This window comes from Chlorocebus sabaeus, chromosome 19 (genome assembly GCF_047675955.1).
Source record: "Chlorocebus sabaeus isolate Y175 chromosome 19, mChlSab1.0.hap1, whole genome shotgun sequence".
NCBI lineage: Eukaryota > Metazoa > Chordata > Mammalia > Primates > Cercopithecidae > Chlorocebus > Chlorocebus sabaeus.
Window position 1 is genome coordinate 31,487,405 of NC_132922.1, and position 21,247 is coordinate 31,508,651.

Sequence of the window (21,247 nt, forward strand, 5' to 3'; positions counted from 1 at the left end):
AGTGTCCTCGCTGGCCCCCAAGTTATCACTTAGCGTCTCTCTCATGCCTTCCCATGTGGCCTTTTGGGAGTGTGACTGGAAGGGGAGAGTTCACCCACTGACTCCTGTCTGCCCCTGAGATTAGGGTGGCCATGTGAGGAAGTATTTGTGTCCCCTTGAACCGCCTCCTGGGGACTTTTCCTGGGTTTGGCGAGGGGAATTTCCAGATCAGTCGTGCAGAGAAGGCCAGAAGGGTTTATTCAGCACCAGAGTTTGGAGGGGAGACGCAGGCAGGGTCTGGACCGCATTGTGCCCCATGGTCCTCCCAAGCCTGGAGGTGTGGGTTCGCCTCCCTCGGGGTAGGGTGGGCAGGAGTTCTGTCCCACGTGGTCTGGGCCTGCAGGTGGGGTGGGTATGAGAGATTGGACAGCGGAGGAGGCGGAGACCGGTCCAGGTTGGCGCGAGGGTCCCTCGGGTAGCGTCCTGTCGAGTTTGCAGGTCCGCGTTGCCCAGCGCCGGTTCTCTCCTCAGGACGCACCGGTTCTCTCCTCAGGACTCGTCGGTTCCGTCTTGCTCGGCCACCAGTGGGTCGGTCAGCGACAGCCGGAGTGTGGCGCGGGCGCGGGCGCGGGCGCGCAGCCTCCGCAGGCGGCACAGCAGCAGCACCAGCAGCAACGCGTGCAGCAGCCCAAGGCCCAGTAACGCAAGCTGCGCCGCCAGCGCCCCCCAGCAGAGCGGGCCGGGAGCACAAGCGGCGCGCAGCTCGTCCTCGGCTAGGTAGGGCAGCAGGCGGCCGCGCAGCGCTGGGGGCGCCACGCAACGCAGGTCGCGGTAGGGCGCACGCTCGGGGCGGCCGGCCAGCCAGGCGCGCAGCGGCACAAGGCGGCAGTCGCAGCGCCAGGGGTTGGCGCCCAGGTGTGCGGTGTGCAGCGCGGGCAGCGCGTCCAGCAGCCCCCACGGCAGCGCCGTCAGGTTGTTGCCGGTCAGCACCAGCTCGGTTGTGTTGACAGGAAACGAGGTCGGCAGCGAGGCCCAAGTCAGCCCGCGGCGCCCGCAGTCCACGAGCGTCCCCGCGCAGCTACAGGGCGCCGGGCAACCTGCGGCCGGGCGGCTCGGCGGCGCCAGCATCAGGAGCAGTAAGCTCAGCGCCCCGCGCGGCCCTGCAAGGGAAGCGCCGCAGTGAGCCGGGCGGTCGGCGGGGCACCTGGGCGACGTCTCTGAGTACCCAGAGCGCCGGCCCGGCTCCATCCAGCCCCTGATGCCCGGCGTCCCGGTAGCCCGCCAGCCTCTCCACCCTGACCACCCCGCGCGCCGGCTGGAAGTCCCCTCTAAGTCTGACCCAAGTCTCTCCCAGCTGCAGCCAAAGGACCAGAGCGCCTCTCAACCCGGATCGGCCTAGGGAGCAGCCGGGGGCCCGACCGGACTCCAGACTCACCGGAGCCCATGGCTAGAAGACGGCGGCCCAGCTTACTCTGGAGCGGGACGCGTAGGCGGGAGAGCCGAGCGATAAGACGCTCCCGCCCCCGCCACGCCCGCACCGACCACAGTGCTGCGGTCTGGCCAGAAATAGCGCAGAGGCTGCGCGGACGCGTGCTGCAGCGGCAGATAGCACACTATCGCCGGAGGCCGCAGGCCGCCCGGGCTTCCGCTCCCACCCGCTCTCAGGGGCACATGGAGCACTCGGACACCCGCTGCGACGTTCACCAACATTGTTCTCCTGTCACCAGGACAGGACGCGGCATTCACAACGGAACAAAAGGGAGCATCGTGTGGCGGGAAGGGATCATGCGGGTGGTAAGATCAGGAGGCCGAGGCTCGGGATCCCGGCACACCACAGCTGTGCTGGGGAGAAGAGGCCTCGAGCGAGGGCAGGGGACGGCACCGAGAGTTGCCAGGAGGTGGCTCACCGCCCAGTGCCCCGGGGGTCCTCCAGGTCAGGCCGGGCTGTGGAGAAGGGGTGTGGGTGGTCACGGCCCGCCCTCCTTGCAGCCTCTCACCTCCTTAAGTCTGGAGAGCTCCCATTTGATTCAGCCCAACCCTGCCCGCTGGGCTTCTGGGGCTAAGGGAAGACCCGGCCCGCCTCGACAGAAAATGGGGTCTCAGCACTTGCTGGGTGACCCGCGGGAGCAGGCAAAGGAGGGCTCCCAAGTCCGTTCTGCAGCATTGGGGCAGGGAACAGACCCATGACCCTGGGAATCCTCTTCTGCCTAGATTTGCCTGCCTGCTAGAGCAGGGCCTGCAGTTTGGGTAGTGTGACCGTCTAGGGGCGGGGGAAGGGCAAGAGAGGCGGATCTTTGAAGTCCCGCCCAACTTCGCTCCTGATCCCCCAAGGCCAGAGAGGGCCAGCTGGGCGGGGGCTACCGTCCAGGCCCCTCGGAAGCAGATACGAATGACCTGGGAGGGGGTGGTGCTGAAAATAAATTAGGGTCAGCTGGGGGCTGTGGCCCCGCGTCTCCGGGTTGGGAACAGTCCGGTCTGGGGTCCAGGGGTGGGAGGGCGTCCCGGAGACGAACGGTGTGTCCGCGACGAGCGTCACTGGTCCTGCATCTGCTGCTTCATCCTCTGCAGCATCTCCTGCATGCGCCTCAGCTGCAGAAGGCCGGGCGGAGACAACCGGGGCCGGTGAGCAGCACCGTGGGAGCGCATCCCTGCCGCCCGCCTCCGCCGCCCCCGCCCCCCCCCGCCCCACACACTTCCTCATCCTTCATCCTGATAAGCTTCTCAGTCTCGGCGTCCGGGGTGGGCAGCGGCAGGATCGGGATGGGGCTCTCCATGCGGCTGTCCTGGGTCAGTTTGCTGCGGGGGGAGGGATGGACGCGGCGGCGCCACCCGGAGGCTCAGCGTGGGCTGGCGATGCCTGGCCCATCCCCGCCACTGCTGAGGCCCTGCCCTCCGGAGCCCTCACAGCCCTGGACTGGTTCTAGGGAAACCAGACTCTGGGAGGGGGGCGATTTGGGGGATCGTGCAAGGTTCAAGTCTGGGTGGGCTGACAGGACCGGCCCTCAGTTATGGAGACGTGGGCGGGGCTGGAGGGGCGAGGTCTGGCTGGGGGCTGGGGAGCGCACCTGGTCATCTGCTGGATGCAGTGCGCGCGGTAGTTCTCGTAGTGCACGTCGCACGTCACGTCCTTGAGGTCATGCATGTGCGTGCGGATGAGCATGTTTCGCAGCTTCACGAAGTCGCAGTGCGCCTGGTTCTCCACTGCGGGGTGGGGGTGGGTGGTGGGCTGGCGCCAGCCTAGGAAACCTTCCCCCACCAGACCTGGTACCCCAAGACTCCACTTACCCTCCACGATCCCCCAGGGGTACAGGCGGCCCCGGACACGCTGCCCCTTGGCCTCCACCACCGTGTTGCTGCCTATAACAGCGAAGGGCGCGCTCTCCTGGGGGAAGGAGGGAGAAGGGCTCACACCCAGTCAGCGTAATTGCAGGGTTACTGATGGGAAATGGGCATGTAATTCCCAGGGCACCCCTCCAGCATCACCATCAACGACCTCTCCTCAAAGAGATCCTGGCGTTGCCCCTTTCTGGCCTTTCTGCCACTGGCTGGAGACAGAGCCCATGCGGCTCACATTCCAGGGCCTTTCCAGGCATGCTCCACCCTCATCTCCTCCCTCATCAAGAACCACACCCTCCAGCTGCCCCTTCCCTCCCCAGGGTTAAGCCTATGTCTCCCCGTGCTGATGCCCCTGCCCTGGTGGCCACCTTCCCCTGGCATGGTCTCCATCATCACCACTCGAGTTGCTGGGGCACCTGAAGCCACCAACCCTGGAGCTCAGAAATCTGGGAGCCAGGGTGTGCCACTAGGCCAGCCCCTTCCTCTGGTAACCCACAGAAACAGGGTTGGGGTTGGAGGCCTGGCCCACTGTTGCACTTCTGGTTCTGGGAAGTGCTCCATACCTGCCAAGCACCATATGGGGCACACATGACCCACCCCAGCCAAGCAAAGACATGGTGACCTTTACCTTCTAGTTCTGGATGAAGGGGGTACAGGTCCTCTACTCCTAGAACAAATGACTCTTGCCCCCAACTGGGCTGACCTTGCCCTCCTCCAGCAGGCCCAGTGTGAAGGAGACAAGGCCCTCTGGTTCTGCCCTCGACACCTCCATCGCCCTGCCCCAGCAGTCTGCATGTTCACCTTCAGTTCCCGGTCCTGCTGCTTGAAGTCCTCATCCTCATCCGAGTCACACTCAGGGAACTGGTATACATGGATCCCAAACTTGTCAATCTCCTCCCGGATCTGTGGTGGGGCAAGGGCTGTCAGATTTGAGGCTGGTCAAGTCCCCCTTGTACTCTCAGCCCCAGGGCCCTGGCCAGGCCCCTGTGCGGCGGCAAGCTCACCCGCTCCTTCAGTTTCCGGATCTCACTGGGGACAAGACAGTCAGCTTTGGCGATGAGAGGCACGATGTTAACCTTCTCATGCAATGCCTTCATGAAACCCACATCCACTGGCCGCAGCCTGCCGAGAGCATCCAAGCGTGGGCATAGGCACAGCCAGGGGCCATATTGTAAGGGGGTGCACTCCCAAGTCTGGCCCCAGGACAGCCACGCACCCATGCCCGAAGGGGGAGATGAAGTACAGGCAGCAGTGCACTCGGTTGTCTTGGATGTTCTTTCGGTTGAGGCCACTCTCGTCACGGAAGTACTGCTCAAACTGCTGGTCCACATAGTCAGTGATGGGCTTCCAGCTGTGGGCAGGAGGGAGGTGAGGCCAGGCCTGGAGTGCTGTGGCCGCCTAGGCAGGGCCTTTCTCAGTAGGCCTTGCTCACCACTCGGTGTTGTTGACGGCATCCCCGAATCCCGGTGTGTCCACGATGGTGAGCTTCAGCTTGACTCCCTTCTCCTCAATGTCCACCGTGTGCTTTAGAATCTCTACCGTCTGGCTGATGCGCTCTACGGGGAAGGGGCCACTGGAGGGGCCTCTCCAACCCTCAGCCCCTCACCCTTGGCAGCCAGGACCCTTGTCCTCATCCATCTTGATGCCTTGGCCCTACCCCCCCGGGGGACCCACACCGCAAGAACAGAACAGTGGGAGCTGGACCTGGAAGGGAGTGCTTGGAGACGTCCCATGGAAGGGGGCTGGGGATCAGTGCCAGGGCCTCCTGGGGGCCACTCACCCTCGGCACTGAGCAGCTTCCGGTCCTTGTATAAGTCTGTCAGGAAGAGGCTGTGGACCAGTGTGGACTTCCCCAGGCCTGACTCACCTGCACACAGGTACAGAGAAGGAGTTGGGTTAGGTCTGGGGCTCCAACGACAGAGCTTGGCTGGCCAGGGACCCCAGCCACTCCCCTGAGGAGCCCAGCCCACTCACCAGCCACCATGAGCGTGAAGTCAAAGCCTTTCTTCACTGACTTGCGGTGCACCTGGTTGGGCAGTGTGGCGAAGCCCACGTACTGCTTGTCAATGTCCTGGGGGCAGGGTGGGACAAGTTAGGGACAAAAAGGTTTCTCTGGAAGCCCAATACCCTGTCTCTTACCAAATGCAGGATGAGGAGACAGCAGAGGGTACGGTTCCCAGGGTGGGGCATTTCACTGGCAAAAATGAGGGGAGGGCTCGTGGGCAAAAGCCTGGAGATAAGAAGGCAGGCCAGGGGGTGGCAGAAGAGGACACCCCTGGCCCCAACCTTAGGGAGGGCTCTGCAGGGACCCAGGCTGTGTTTGTCCCTTGGGGAGATGTCAGGCTGCAGCAGGCACAGGCGGTGTCCTCCCTCCTCGGGCAGAGGGCAACAGGATTGGGACCCCTGGGACACACTTAAGGCCCTCCATAAGCCGGAGAAGCTTGGGGCCTCGACACTCACCCCTCCGGAGAGTGCCAGGGGGCGGGAGGCCCCACCTGGCCTGGATCCAGCCGCGGGGGCGGCGGCAGCGGCGGCGGCGCAGCGCCTATTTATAGACGGCGGCGCCGAGCCTAACCCGCCCGCGCTCCCGGGCGCCCAGCCCCTGCAGACCCTTGGGGCCCCTGGAGGGGTCCCACGGCCGCATTCTCCGCCCCGTTTTGGGGACGCGGGAAGTGAGGCCTGGACAGGGCACAGCGCCCACTGTGAGGCCGCGGACCCCCGAGGCCGCCGCGGAGGGCAGGGCTGAACCTAGGCGCTGGCGGGCCGTGGTGCGCGGGGACGGGGACCCCCTGCCGAGTCTCGGGGCCCGCGGGGTCACAGACCCACGTTCCGCCCTCTCCACACACGCACCTTGAGCCGCCTCTGGGCCTGGGTCCGCGGCGACAGCAGCTGCTCCACCAGGCGGTCCTGGGGCGCTGCCAGCGAGTCCATCGCGGCGACCCCTGCGGGCCCGGGGGCGCGCTCGGACCCCGGGCCCGGTCAGGCCGCCAGAGCCTGGCGACGGCGAGGGACCTTGGCACGGCTCTGCCTTAGGCTGCGTTCTCCGCCCCGTTTTGCGGACGCGGGAAGTGAGGCCTGGACAGGGCACGTCGCCCACCCGGGGGATCGTCGACCCCCGAAGCCGCCCGAGCCATCCCCCTGACTGGGCGGACTGGCCCCGAGCTGTGGCGGCGTCGCAGCCCGGGCAGGCCCCGCTCCCGCACCCGAGCCAGAGGCGGGGCGTCGCAGGCGCCCGCGGAGCGCGCGGCGGGGGGCGGCAGAGACGGCCCCGCCCGCCGTCGCCGGGAAACGGTCGCCTGGAAATTGGGCCGCGGGCGGAGCCACCCGAAAGCGGCTGCGGAGGGCAGGGCTGAGCCGAGGCGCTGACGGGCCGTGGCTTGCGTGGACCGGGAGCCCCGCCGCGCCCCTGGGGCCTCACTCCGGGCTCCAGGACAGGAGAAGAGGACGACTGGGTCCTGCACGCGGGCTGGGGCGGGCCGGGAGTCGGTAGCGGCCGCGCGTTCCGACCCCAAGAGGTGCTGCGCGGCTTCCGCCCGCCAGAGGGCGCCGGAGGCCGCTCCCGGGACCCACGCGCAACCGCGGGGGAACCCGCCCCGTTCAGGGCCGGCAGTCTTCTCGCAGACTTGCCCGAAAACCTCCCGGCTGCGTCACGGCGCCCACAACACGCCGCGCCCTGCACCCCTCCCCAGCCCTGCTTGGGGCTGACCTCCCCTGTGCGTGTGTGTGTGCGTGTTTGTGTGTGCTCGTGTTTGTGTGTGCGCGTCCGTGCGGGTGTGTGTGTAATGCCTGTGTGTGTGTAATGCCTGCGTGTGTGCCCGTGCATGTGCATGTATACATGCGTGTGCGCGTGTGTGTGTACGCGCGTGTGAGTGCGTGCATTGGGTGTGTGGGTGGGTGTGTGCATGTGTGTTTGGTGGACTCTTTCCCGGTGCGGCGCCCCAAGACATTCGGGGGACGGGAGGAGGAGAGAGCCCACCTTTTGTGAAGTCCAGCCCAGCCCGCCCCCTAGGAGGCTTAGGGTGGACAGAAGAGAAGGGAAGGGAAGGGTGCAGGCTGCCAGAGTACTGGAGGTCCCTGCCAAACTTGGAAGCTCCGGCCAGCCTGCTGAATAAACACCAGCCACCCATGCGCTGCCCTGCAGCCCCCAGGTGGCCCTGCCCTCAGAGACAGGGGTAGGGGGTGGGATGAGACCCATCTCCCATGTGCTTCCGTGGACACTCCCTTGCCCTGTGAGCTTCTTCATCAGCTCTGACCCACAGGATTGGAGGGACTGGGAGCTCCTGCCAGCTGGGCCTCCCTCCCATGTGGCTACTCCAGGGACTGCGGGGGTCTCCTGAGCTCCGCTCTGTGGGCCACCTACCTCCATGACCCCAATAGAATCCCAACAGGCAAGCCCAGCAGAGCAGGACATGGGGCCTGGAAAAGTTCCAGGGTAGGACTGGACAGGCCCAGTCCCTGCACGTTACAACACTAGAAGCTGGAGGCCCCAGCCCCACCCCACCCACCACCAGCCCTCCCTTAGGCTCTCCTGGCTGAGGGACCTCCTCCACTGCCCGTCCAGGCCCTGGTCCTGTTGTGGGGCCTGGAAGGCACTGGCACCTGGGGAGGAGGGGCAGGCCCACAGCTGGGAACAGGAGAGCCTTTCATCCCAGGGAAAGGGGGTGGCTCCAGGCCCCCCGGCTCTACCAGTGCATCCCTCAGTCCTTGCTGCCAGAAAGCCTCCTCACAGGCCCCAGCCTTCCATGGCCCTGACCTGCAGGAAGCCTCTAGGCTGAGTCCCACCCAGTTTCTAACTGAGGGTCCACACCTTGAAGCCCAGCACCCACCCAGACAGGCTGGCATCTCGGGTCCAGGGCATCTCCAGGAAGACAGACAGCCCTGGGCCTAGGCCTCAGGCTAGGAGGTGTCTAACAGTGTGTGGCTCTCAGACTGTCTGCCTCAGTTTCCCCATTGGTAAGGCACAGGCTCTGGGGAGGCCCAGGTCAGGAGGGCAAGAGTCTCACTCTCAGCGTTCAACCCACCTGCCCTGCCACCCACTGGGCCCAATCAGGGCCTGTGGATTCCCTGGGGGAGCCTCAAGGAAGCGGCCCTACCTACCACCCCCTTTCTCTGGTCCTCAAGTGACAAAAGATACCCCCAGGGCTTCCTGAGCCATATGACACAGCTGCGCCCACCTCCTCCTGATGCCTCAGCCTCTCAGACACTTCCACTCTTAGAATCACTGGAGTCAGCTCTGGGAGCAGCAGCCAGGGCCAAGAGACCACCGGTGCTGCCTGTGAGGAGGCGGGGGCACAGAGGGTAGTGATGGTGCTCCCCCAATGCCTCTACAACCCCCTTTCAAAGAACAAAAAGAATGCTTGGACAGGCTGAGGCTCACCGACTGTGGTAGCAGGGAAACTGCCATGTGCTTCCAGCTCCCCCAGACCCACTGGTCGCCCCAGACACCTGACCTGGCTCCTGCTCCGGGGCTCCCTCCCTTGGCCGTACAGTGCCTTCTTCCTCTGGGCTTGGAGGCCTGGGATGGGGTGAGGTGGACTCCCAGTTGACCTCAAAGGATGGGCACCTCAGTAGGAGGGGGTCCCCACCTTGCAGAAAAGGGCAAGAGAGCCTGGCCGCACCGAACAGCAGTGGCTGGAGCCCAGGGTCTCAGAGTGCCCTTGGGTCAAGCTGGGGACACCTGCAGGCCCAGGAGAAGCCTCGGAGGCCTGGCCTCCCGGGTCTCCCAGCCTCAGCTCCTTCCATCTCTCTCAAACAATAGCCTGACGCATGTGTCCCTGCATCTCAGGCTTTGTCTGACCTGCTGTGACGGGGAGGCAGCTCCCAGCCTGGCTCCCCAAGGAGCCCCTCCCAGAGAGCCTCATCTACCTCTGGGCAGGGTGTGTCCCTTCCAGGAGAATGGCACTGGTCAACCAATGATTCCCCCAGCTCCCAGCCCCCCTGCCCAGCCCTCCTGCCCTGCCTGCTGCACCCTGGGCCAAGACTCTGGAGTCCCACTCAGCATCCATGGCTCCTGAGAAACTCCATCCCTGATGGGGGCTGCCAATGCCAGCCTGGTGCCAGAATTGGGCTCTTCTTTTCTCCCCCAAAGATGGCTAAGCTCAAGCCAGAGAGGCCACCAGCAGGGTTCCCCCAGCCCCCCAAGGCCACCTGGTTGTCAGCCCCCACCCCACTCCAGGGATCTCACAGCATTGTTTAACCCTGAGCTGGGCTGGATTTCACCTAGTGCCTAGGCCAGCCTCCTGTCCAGTCCTGCTTTCCTGGAGGGCGGGGCCCAGGCCAACCCTTTGGAGAAGCCACAAGCCTATTTGTACCCACGGGGTCCCAGGACCCATCTGGGCACCAAGAATGACTCAGACCAGACCTTGGGGGTTCCCAATCTGGGGAAGAGGCCCTGCTGCAGACCCGAACATTCGAATTTGTATGTGGGGAGGGAGAGGAGCATGAAGGTGCAGGGGAGGTGTAGGGTGACTACAGGCCCTCTGCTGTGGGGCTGTTCAGGGACTGTGCTGGCTGATGGAGCCTGAGTCCCCTCCCCCAGCGTGGCCTTCCACGACTGGCCTCACCCAGGACCCCCAGCTCATGGCCTACAGGCCAGGTCAGCAGGAGATGCTGGCGTTGGCCCTCTGGGAGGGGGACACTCTGCCCATCCCCCCATCCTGGGGAGGGGTGCACGGTGGTCAGGGGACCAGGGCCCCCACTCCTCCCCTTTGCAGCCCCAGGCGCGGCGGCACTGCCCAGCTGACAATCGGTGATCGCGACAGGGCTGGGTGAGGGCCGGCGGGGGCGGGGTCGCGCCTGGGCGCCCGCGGCGCTAGTGTCACAATGGGTGACAGCCGGCCGGGTCTCCCGGCAGGGGAGCGATGGCGCGCACGTACCTGCTTGTCCTCTGCGGGGTCGGGGTCGAGTCCGGGTCCGGGTCCGGTTCCGGGCGGGTCCGGGCCGGCGGGAGGGGGAGAGACGGAGAGACACGGTGAGAGGCGCGCGGGCGGCGGGGACAAAGGCGCGCGCGGGCACGCGGGCAGGCGCCGGGCTCACCTGGGGTCGCCAGCTTGCTCTTGTACCGCAGGCCTGTGCTCATGGTGGCCGCCGGCGGGGGACGTGCGGGGCGGGCGCGCGGGCGGGGCGCGGCGACAAGCGGCGGAGGCCGAGGCCGGGCTGCGGGGTGAGCGGCCCCTCCGCGCCGCCGCCGCCGCCGCCGCCCGCCCCGCCCGCGCGCCCGGCAGCCAATCGGCGCCCGCCGCGCCCACGCGCGACCCGGCGCGGCCCGGGGGGGGCGGGGACCCAGGCCCCCCACTATGGACCCGCGCCCGCGGCCTCGGGGCGACGCCCTCGCCTCCCACAGCCCCGGCCGCGCCCGGGGTCACCGGACCAGACCCGCGCCGACCCCGCCCTGCAAGGCTGTTACCGGCCTCCTCCCCGCAACCTCCCCGGTGCCCCAGCCCAGGCCCGGCCCGCGCTCCCTCCGCCCTCGCTGGGACCCGGGCCACGCCGGTCCTCCCCGCGGACCATCCGTCCGGTGGCCCTTCTCTAAAGCCTGCCCTGGCTTTCCGGGCCAGACCCTGCACGCTCCGCCCCACCCCGCCGAGGTTGCGGTGGACTTGGGAGGCGGTAGCCTGGGCAGGGATGGTCCTGGTGCGGTTGGCCAGTGCCCAGCCTTTCCTCTGCTGACCGCTTGGTGCTGCGCAGACCTGCTCTGCGAGCAGACGCACCTGGCAGGCTGCAGGCCACAGGCTTTTGGGCAGTGGTCCGGCCTCTCTTTTCCTGGGCTGTAAAATGGGATTATTTGTGAAGAGGAGTGAGCTGAGGTGTCGGGCAGGACCGGCCCTGACCATCTCACCCCAGCTCTGCGCCTGCTTCTCTGCTGACCCATAGGCTGTGGGGATGCTCCAGGCAGACCCTATCCCACCCTGCGGAGAACGCTTGTAGGGGACCGAGGGGCACTGTGAAGGCAGGGCCTGAGCCTGCACCCCATTTACAGAGGGGGAAGTTCAGGCCCTAATCTTCAGTGAGTCAGCCAGACTCAGTGGCTGAGAGCAAGTCTCTCCGGTCATTTGTGTCACTATCACATTCCCAGGTGTCCTCCGCCTGGACTTCCCCAAAGTGTCCCGAGGCAGCACCTCTGAAGGCTTTGGGACTGTCAGGCTTGCAGTCATCACATCCCCAGGTGAGGGCTCCCTTGTATGGAGATGTCTCCTGCACCCCGTATGGACAGTACCTCCGCAGCCAGGGAACCCACCTCTGCTCCCCACCCATCCTGTGCCCCTTGGTCTTTCTGCTGGCCCGTGGGCTCCCTGGGTGGAGGGAGGTGTCGCTAGGGCCTTTCCATCTCTGAATCACCAGCACCCAGCACAGTAAGTGAAAAATTCATGTAAGCGCGTCTTTGTTCCACAGTCCTTGCTCTGCTGCATTCTGTGGCCAGAGCCCCATCGACCATGACCCTTCTCTGGGTCTAGAACTCCAACCAGTGTGGGGACCGCCACCCGCAATCCCAGCTCCTCATCCAAGATGTGTTTGGAACTCAGGCTTTTTTGTATACATCATACATTATGTGGCACCTCTTTGGGGCCTGGGGCTGTTCTTCGTAATCAGACCCATTTATATTTTGGGGACAAAACACATGAGTATTGAGGTAAACTGGAAAGAAAGACAGTAAGTGATGGCGCATCAGTTCAGATCCAGCTTTGCCACTGAGTTTTGAAAAACCTTTATGTTTCTGAGCTTTGGAGAATTTGGAATTTCGGTAAAGAAATATGTGTCGAGGTCAGGAGATCAAGACCATCCTGGCTAACACCATGAAACCCCGTCTCTACCAAAAATACAAAAACTTATCTGGGCATGGTGGCACACGCCTGTAGTCCCAGCTACTCGGGAGATTGAGGCAGGAGAATCGCTTGAACCCCAGAGGCGGAGGTTGCAGAGAGCCGAGATCACACCACTGCACTCCAGCATGAGCCACAGAGCGAGACTCCGTCTCAAAAAAAAAAAAAAAAGAAAAGAAGTGTGTGGGGGGGCGGGTAGGGACACTCAAAGGAACAGGCAGGACTTCTAAGCATAGACAAGACTTTTTGGAAATAATTGGAAAATGATGGTTGGCTATTCACTGTGTGCTGACCCAGGCAAGCCTGTGCTTGTGGAGACAAAGGAGGAGAGACAGAAGCCCTGCCCAGGGGGAGGCAGGCAGCCTGTGAAAGGGACCAGCTCAGCGCCCCTCCCCATGGCTCAGGTGGCAGGGCAGCTCTGGACTGCTTTGGGTTAGGGGGTTTGAACTTGGCCTTGAGGCAAGTGTACAGCAGGTCAAGGGCATAGCTCAGACAAAGGGTAGGAGGCACACATAATACAGGAGTAATAGGTTTTAAAACAAGTCTGCAGATAGAAGACAAGAAAGATGAGGAGTACGGCATAAACATGATCTTTTTTAAAAAGTCTGTCCCAAAAGATTACTTACAGAAGTGCAGTTAGATTGGAGACCAGTGTTTAAGGGATGGCCAGCCTGGAGGTTGATGGAATATATAAGACTGGGAGCCACTCCCTGCAAGAGTGAAGTCAAGGGTGGTCCTGGGTCAGCACCTCATGTAAAATATCTGGGCTGGAAGGAGGAGTGGCATCTGCTCCCTTACTCTGGGACTTTGGTCACCATGACTGTGAGTGCAGGGACAGCCCCAGTCGCTCCACAGACACACCAAGGCTGTACCCTGTCTAGCTGAGAGGCCTGCTGAGTGGCAAAGTGTCTACATGCGACGTTTCTGAAGTCAGGAAAATGGGTCATGAGGGCATCGGTCAGCAGATGTGTCTCCAGTTCTGCCAGGTAAGGCTTTGAGATACTGGCCACCACAATGGAGGCTGACAGCCCAGTGAAACCCTTATTAGGCTCCTGTTCACCAAAAAGCCAACCAGGCAGGCCTGGTGGCTCACGCCTATCATTGTAGCACTTTCGGGGACCAAGGTGGGAGGATGACTTGAGGCCAAGAGTTTGAGACCAGTCTGGGCGAGAATGTGAGACCCCGTTTCTACAAAAAATAAAAAAAGTAAATAAATAAATAACTGTCATGGTGGCCTGAGCCTGTAGTCTCAGTTACTCAGGAGGCTGAGGCCAGAGGCTCACTTGAGCCTGGAAGTTGCATGCAGTGAGCCGTGACGGTGCCGTCACACTCCAGCCTGGGCAACAGAGTGAGACCCCGTCTCAAAAAACAAACGAACAAACAAACACAAACAAAAACCCAAGCCTTGGACCTGTGGCTGATATCGGGGGGGCTGGAGTCACGGGGTAGTGGTCTGAACACACACACTTGCCTCTCCAAGATGCCATGGCTTAAAAGAAAAATGCCTGCCCAAGTGGGTGTGTGCATCCACTTTCCCCAGCAAGCAGAGGAAGCACTGGCTATGGTACAAAAAGAAGTAAATAAAGCACTCCTGTGTGAAAAAAAAAAATGCTATTTTTTAATTCATAAGGAAAAGAAGTTAATGAATAAAAAAATAAGCTACACCAAGAAAAATCTGTTCAACCAACTTGGGCTACAAATAGCTTGACTCTTTTCAGAAAAAGCCTTAGTGAAGAAATTCTCCAGAGGCCGCATTTGAACCATGCTGGGCCTCCCTCAGCACACAGCGGAGTGAGCGCTGCCGGGCAGGGACCCACAGAAGGATGGAGCTGGTGGGGAGGTGGCAACAGTGATGGCAACGAAAGAATAAGGCACCTGCCATTGGCCCTTGGGAGCAGGTCTTGTGGGTGACAGGCTTCAGAGGGGGAGCAGTTTGTTCCAGGTGACACAAGTCCCCACACTCCTAAGCCTGTCACCTGCCGGTAGGGCTGAGGCTACCGCTGATGGATTCCAGATGGCTCAGTCCATCTGAGGCCGACGAAGATGGAAGAGGCCAAGATGCATGCAGGGTGTCAGGCACGGGAGAGCCCCACAGGCCTACCTGCATGATCAACTCGGGCAACCCTGACCTGTGCTGGGAATGGGGTGTTTTTTTCACCCTGAGTAGAAGCAGGAAGTGGAGGTCAGAGTGCAGTGGAGATCTGCTTGAGACTAAACAGCTGAGACTAGAACCCAGGACCATGGAGCCCAGGCCTGACTCCTGCAGAGGGCTATGACCTGGTCACGGCCCGGCCAGGGGCTGTCCCGCAGGCAGCTGCTTGAGGCCTGAGCTCACATCCCTTCTATCCCCTGAATTCACCAGTAACCTGATGGGGCCCGGATGACCCTCCTGACCCCTGCATTTTTCTACTGCTCTCATGCTTCTGTCCCTGCTGTTCCTGAAGCCCTCGCCCAGCCAACCCTGTGAGATTTGAACCCACCCCCAGCACCTGGGGGCTCCGAGGCAGGCAGTGTGACCTGCAGCTTCATGCCTCTGCACCTTGGCACTAGTGTGCCCCCTGCCTGGGCTGCCCTTCTCCAGCCCTGCTGACCCACGAGCACTGTCTCCAGCCCCTCTGGGCACACCATGCCCTATGCCTGCCTCTCTTCTGCAGGGCACAGCCTGGCAGGCAGCTGACTCCCAACTGGGTCCCTGGCCCCCACACTCAGCCCCTGTCTGGCACCTGGGAAGCTCAGCAGCATCAGCTCCTGCTGGGTGGAGGCACAGGTTCCTAGGCCTGGATTCACAGGGCCGGCAAGGAGGGCCTGACTAAAGAGCCAGGCTCTGGGGAGCTTCAGACTGCATATTCTGAACCCCAAAACCTCTCCTGGCTGCAGAGGGGTGCTTGTGTGCTCAGCCCAGCTCAGTGGGGTGTACAGAGGCCAGGAGGCTCTGGGGCGTCCTCCCTGCTCCCGAAAGCAGTGGCTGTCACCAAGCACAAGGGGAAGTGTGTGTACAGTGAGGATTCTACTGGAGAATGTTTTCCTTGATTTCCTTGTCAGAAAAATGTAAGGGGGTCACTACACAAATCAGTCCTCATCACCGATGGGAAGACGTGCCCATTAGAAGAGCACAGAATCCACAGCAGCTGTCTCTGCCTGGAGGGTGCTGCCTGGCCCTGGTTAAAGCCGCCTATGTCTTGCAGGGGTGGACAGAACAGGGCTTCAAGGGGGCTGAGTCTCGGTTCACACCAAGTCCCCGATTCCCTAGGCAGCTGGAGTGAGTGCTACAAAGGGCGCCTGTGCTCCACGGCAGGGAGCCAGCCTGGGATCCAGAGCCGAGGTTCTGAGGGAGGTGGGTCTGCAGCCACATCTGATGGGCCTTCAGAGTCCCCTGAAGGGGTCTGGGACAGCGCTCGCAAGATAATGCAGAGAGCAGCCCAGGGCAGGGACCAGGTGTGCAGTGTGACTCCGCCAGGAAGAGCTCCCCAGGGTAGGGGGTGGAGGGGAACCCCCACAGGGATGCTGCCTGAGGGAGCTGCACAGGACCATCCCCAGGCTGTTCCGGCAGGCTCTCTGTCCTCACTGCAGTTCTGTGATTTTGTGAGAAGCTGAAGGCGGAAGAATAGCAGATGAATGAAGAGATGTGAAATGGCACCGATGTTGATATTCTCCTATGTCATGCATTGAAGCATGTCAAGCATCCCACGGGAGCACGTGCTTGCAAAAGGCAGAGAGCAGGGCCAGAGCATGGTGACCTAGATCCTGTGGCTCACCCCACCCCTCCATCACAAAGAGCTCAGCGCTGGGCTCTAGGGACTGGCTCCAGTTCCCCACTGCATCCACCTCCCGGTCAGGCAAGAGAGATCTGAAAATCACTCTGGAATAAACAGGACCCTGCCTTCCCATCTTCGGGACCTCTGTTCCCTGGGCCATAGTGCTGCATGCAAATGCACTGCCCATTGCACGCCCAGGCTCCCACGGGGAAGGTGGTTACCAGAGCCCTCAACTTGGCGGCCCATCACCTGGTTTCGAGGCCTCAGGTGATGGCCATACGTGGGTGAGGATGAGGACTCCAGTCTCAGCTCATTCCCTGCCCTTGTGTCCTCTCCAGCCCCCCGGACTGAACGCCACGGAGGCCGCCTCTGCCATGGAGAACAGCCAGAGCTCTGCGTGCCCCAGACTGCACCGCACACATTGCTGCGGGGGCGGATGAGGGGGGTCGGGAGGGTGAGGAGCTGCCTTCCCCGGGTGCCATGGCCAGGGCCTGCGTGAGGGCTCCTGCTCCCGCTTGCAGGGCATAGTGTTGGCTCTGTCCTCCTCCTCATTTGCCCCAGATTGGACCCCATTTTCCAACAAGCATGTGCTGCACCCACTGTAGGCTGGAGCCATGATTGGCCCTGGGCAGGGGACTCCCGTTTGGTGGAGACAGACACACCCTACGCCAGGATGCCGCCAAAGTCCTCCCACTCGACTGGGAAAGCATGTTGCTGGACCTCCGTGGCCAGTGGCCAGCCAGCTGTCACATCCTGGGCTGAAGTGGATTCCTACCCCTCCTTGTTCCAAAGGCTGCCTTTAAAGTGGTGGAGCCTCTCAGGGTCTCCTAGAGATGGGGAAGCAGCAGGAGACAGAGCCCCCAAGACAGGGGCTTCTTTTGCAGGAAAGGAGGGGCCCCTCGTCCTCACGGGAAAGGCAGGGAGGAGGTACGGAGCTCAGTCCTCAACCCTGCACGCTTTGACCAGCATCCTCTCAGAAGTGGCTGAGCAGGTTTCGGCCAAAGACAGTAGCATGATCAGGTGCACCTGGGAGATGAACCTGGGGAGACCCAAGTGGGGTCTTGTAGTACAAAGGAGTTACTCTGTTGCCCCCCCGGGTCTCTTGCCGAAGGGCTCATTCTGCAGCCAGGGATCTTCACAGCCACTGCAGCTTCAGGTCCATCCTGAGTGAGTCCTGCCCCCTCTCGCCTGGTGAGCAGCAGCTGCGTGTGGCCCTCCTGGCAGGACAGTGCCAGCATGCCACCCAGTCCTCCCTCTAGGACTTGCCAGCCAGCGAGGGGTGCAGGCGGGGGCACTGGTGAGGACAGGACTTGTACCTCTGGTCTGCACTGGAGCTGCCAGCCCCAAATCTCACAGTGGCACAGATCGGAGGGCCCCATACACCCGGAATGGTGGCAGAGACCCTCTTTCCTTGGGGCTTCACATTGGGGGATCAACATGCCACAGGCCTTCATAGCCAGGAGAGTGGGGCTGGGCCTCGAGTGCTGGCTCAGAGGCTGGGGGTGGGGGCACTTGGAGCCCAGCAGAGGCGCCCTGGGCAGGCACTGGCCATGGCAGGTGGGGTGAGGGAGGCAGGGCTGATGCATAGGCTCGGCCTGGGTGAGGGCCTCATTAGGCGGGTCTCCTTCTCCGGGTGCAGGGCCAGCATGCCATCGGCCAGGTTTGGGCCTTGCTGCCAAAACAGCCTGCAAGGCCTTGCCCGACCTCTGGCCCAGGGTCTGGACCAGAGCCCATGACTCCCAGACAGACACTGTGACAGACACTGGTCAAACCGGGGGTCCAACCACAGACCCCTGCATCCTCAGAAGCCCCTGTCGCATGCCAGGGCCCAGTCATCTTGCAGCATGGAGGAGGGGCCCAGTTCAGTACCCCTGCTTGTGCCTCAGGGGACTATCTTGGTTGCCCTGATCCTTGAGGTTACTTCGAGAATCACAAAGAGAGACTATCATCATCAACAAGAAAACCTGATTCAAAAATGGGTAAATAACTTGATTTGGCCAGAGATGTGTGTGTGTGGGGTGGGGGTGGAATTCCCGAGACCCACCTCCTCCCAGGCTCCAGGGCCCCCAGCCACCTGCAAAGACCTTTCTGAGTGCAGGCTGAACGCCCTCCATCATTACCGCCCCATTTAAGCAACCCAGCTGGGGGACCTCGTTACAGCAACCTCAGCAAATGAATACAGGGTGTCATAGTCTGTTTGGGCTGCTATAACACAACTCCTTAGACTGCAGGGCTTAAGCAATAAACATTTATTTCTCACGGCTCTGGAGGCTGGAAGTCCAAGATTGAGGCACCAGCAGATTTGGTGTCTGGAGAGAGTGAAGCCCTCTAGATCTAGATCATCTTTTCTCTGTAATTTCACATGGTGGAAGGGGTGAGGAGTATCTCTCCGGCCCTCTTTTCTTCTTCTTCTTCTTCTTATTATTCAATTTATTTTATTTTATTTTATTTTTTTGAGACAGAGTCTCGCTCTGTCGCCCAGGCTAGAGTGCAGTGGCCGGATCTCAGCTCACTGCAAGCTCCGCCTCCCAGGTTTACGCCATTCTCCTGCCTCAGCCTCCCGAGTAGCTGGGACTACAGGCGCCCGCCACCTCGCCTGGCTAGGTTTTTGTATTTTTTAGTAGAAATGGGGTTTCACCGTGTTAGCCAGGATGGTCTCGATCTCCTGACCTCATGATCCGCCCGTCTCAGCCTCCCAAAGTGCTGGAATTACAGGCTTGAGCCACCACACCCGGCCTATTATTATTATTATTATTTATTTTTATTTTTGTAGTGACAGAGTCTCATTTTGTTGCCCAGGCTGGAGTGCAGTGGCCCAATCAGAGCTCACTACAGCCTCAATCTCAAGGAATCTTCCTGTCTCAACTTCCCGAGTAGCTGGGACTACAGACACACACCACCACATCTGGCTAATTTTTAAAATATTTGTTGTAGAGACGGGATCTCTCTTTGTAGCCCACACTGGTTTTGAACTCCTGGGCTCAAGTGATCCTCCCAGCTGGGCCTCCCAAAGTGCTGGGATTATAGACTTGAGCCACTGTGTCTGACCCCAGCCTTCTTCTTTTATTGAATGATTGATTGATTGAGACAGAGTCTTGCTTTGTCTCCCAGGCTGGAGTGCAGTGGCACGATCTCTGCTCACTGTAACCTCTGCCTCCCAGGTTCAAGTGATTCTCCTGCCTCAGCCTCCCGAGTAGCTGGGACTACAGATAGACGCCCGCCACCATGCCCGGTTAATTTTTGTATTTTTAGTAGAGATGGGGTTTCATCATGTTGGCCAGGCTGGTCTCAAACTCCTGACCTCAAATGATCCACCTACCTCAGCCTCCCAAAGTGGTGGGATTACAGGCGTGAGCCACTGCACCTGGCCCCCAGCTTTCTTTTATAAGGGCACTAATCCCAATCATGCGCTCCACCCTCATGACCTAATCACCTCCCAAAGGCCCCACCTTCCAGTATGATCACCTTGAGGGTAGGATTTCACCACATGAATCTGTGGAGACAAACATTCAAACCACAACAGGGGGGCACCCCAAGACTTGGACAGAGGGTACACAGGCAGACCACCATTGCCAGGCAGACAGGGTACCCAGGTAACACCACCAGTGCCAGGCAGGCAGGGTCCCTGGGTTACACTACCAGAACCAGGCCTCTGTCATTTGACTTCAGACAGGGAAGCCTTCCATCCGGGGAGGAATCAAATCCACTCAGGGCCGGTATGGATCTGAAGTGCTTCTCGGAATTCCAGCGTTTGCATTTCAATGGGTGGGAAGTTCCCTCCTGGAGCCAGGCCTGGGTGGGGTCTGCATGACCCCCTTGAGCTCGGTCTGCTGGGGATCCCAGGACTGCCCCCCACACCAGTGCCTGGGACCAGGTTGGGCGTGGGGCTTTATCCAAGGAGAGCTGGAGAGAGGCCTCGTGGGGTGAACAGGACCCCAGAAGCAGAGAAGAGGGGCTGGGCCAGTCCAGGCTGGGCCGGCACGCTGGCTGAAAGGGGAGGATGTGACCTGTGCGGGGGCCAAGGGGAATGGTCTGCCCCACGCCAGTGCTAGCGGCCCGTGGGACCTGGGGTGAGTCTCTGCCCCTACGAAACAGTAGACACTCACCTGTCCATGGCGGGACTTGGCCCAGGTGATGACTGGGGAGCTTTCTAGCTCTCAAGGCTGCTATGCCTCCCACTCAACAAAGTAGAGTGAGACCAAAAGCAGCTCCTGCAGGACGAAGGAGACTAGGAAACAGCTGGGAGGAGGGCAAGGCCGGGATAGAGAACCTGCATGAACTGTAAGCAGATGAGGTCCAAGCAGGCCCAGGGCCTAGAGACTCTTGTGGGGTTGGCACCTTCTCTGTTCACAGGCTGGGGGTCGGGAACAACAGCTCTTTCAGAAGAGCCACCCGAGTGCTGGGGTCTGAGACCACCCAGGTGTTTTCTCACAGCAGCCCCCAGAGAGGCGATCAGAGCTCTGGGGGGTGCAGTCGGGTCACTGCAGCAGTGACGGTGCAGGGGCTCGTTCTTGCTGCTGGCTGACTCCGGAGGCAGAGCTGCATCCACCATGTTCCTTGGCACCACCTCACCATTATCCCTGGTTCAGGCAAGAAAAGGCTAATGAAGCCACGAGGAGGGGTGTGGTGGGCCCCCCACTGCTCCGCAGAAAACAAAACAGAGGCACGACCGGGTGACTCTGCTCTAGCCCGAAATCAAGGCTGGTGCCAGACCCAGTCCCATGGGCTACCCAAACTGGGAGCTCTGCTCGGCACTGCCCTGCCCAGGTGCGCAGCCCTCGGCCGCTGGAGTTTCAGTCTGGCTCCACGTTTCTGTCAACAACAGATGCCGTCTGTCGTGGCAACTGACCTGGACTTTATGCTGGGACTCTCATTGCTCTGTCAGTGCCATGCATTTTGAAAATTCACTCAGTTCAAATGCTCTTCAAAGAAACTAACCACTTTCTGTTGCCATTTGAGAGGCTTCCATAGTGCACAGAGGACAGGAAACACAGGGAACAACAAAACACCCAAAATAGGTGCGAACAGTAGTGAGGAAACAGAGAAATGATCAATTTCATACCACCCCTCCCAAAACCACTCTCTTTAAAAACAGTCAGCAACATAGAAAGGCAGAAATCTGTGCTGTATGGCAATCAAGCTTCCATGTGGCTGACAGCAGAGCAGGCGTGGGTTGTGCCGAATGCTCAACAGCTCCTTCCTCCCTCCTGCCCCACCCCGGTCCCTGAGGGAGAGCCACCCGGGCTGAGGACACCTGGCCACTCCACCTGCAGGGAAGCACCTGTGAAGGGAAAGGCTGCAGGGCTCTTTGTCACTTGCTCACACCTGGACCAGAGCTTGGGCTCCTCATCTGTACAG

The 21,247-nt window shown here is 61.3% G+C and overlaps 2 protein-coding genes across 5 annotated transcripts; both read right to left on the reverse strand.

Moving 5' to 3' along the window:
* Nucleotides 1–218: 218 nt before the first annotated feature.
* GP1BB (glycoprotein Ib platelet subunit beta) lies at nt 219–1,766 on the reverse strand. The gene is given in 4 exon segments (XM_007975035.3): nt 219–1,179; nt 1,181–1,561; nt 1,564–1,727; nt 1,730–1,766. Coding segments are annotated over 4 exon segments (1,233 nt in total). The 3' UTR covers nt 219–528.
* Nucleotides 1,675–10,480, reverse strand: SEPTIN5 (septin 5). 4 transcript variants are annotated; one of them, XM_007975037.3, is made up of 12 exons: nt 10,351–10,480; nt 10,191–10,201; nt 5,290–5,386; nt 5,096–5,182; nt 4,748–4,871; nt 4,532–4,666; nt 4,320–4,437; nt 4,117–4,218; nt 3,265–3,361; nt 3,045–3,180; nt 2,673–2,775; nt 1,675–2,568 (listed from the first exon to the last, which is right to left on the reverse strand). In XM_007975037.3, exons 1-12 carry the CDS (start codon nt 10,391–10,393, stop codon nt 2,512–2,514), a joined length of 1,110 nt encoding a protein of 369 aa, XP_007973228.1. In that variant the 5' UTR covers nt 10,394–10,480; the 3' UTR covers nt 1,675–2,511. The 4 variants fall into 4 exon arrangements, with proteins under 4 accessions (XP_007973228.1, XP_072863123.1, XP_007973227.1 ...); XM_073007022.1 differs by lacking the exons at nt 10,191–10,201; nt 10,351–10,480 and adding an exon at nt 6,413–7,810; XM_007975036.3 differs by lacking the exons at nt 10,191–10,201; nt 10,351–10,480 and adding an exon at nt 6,166–7,784.
* Nucleotides 10,481–21,247: the final 10,767 nt, after the last annotated feature.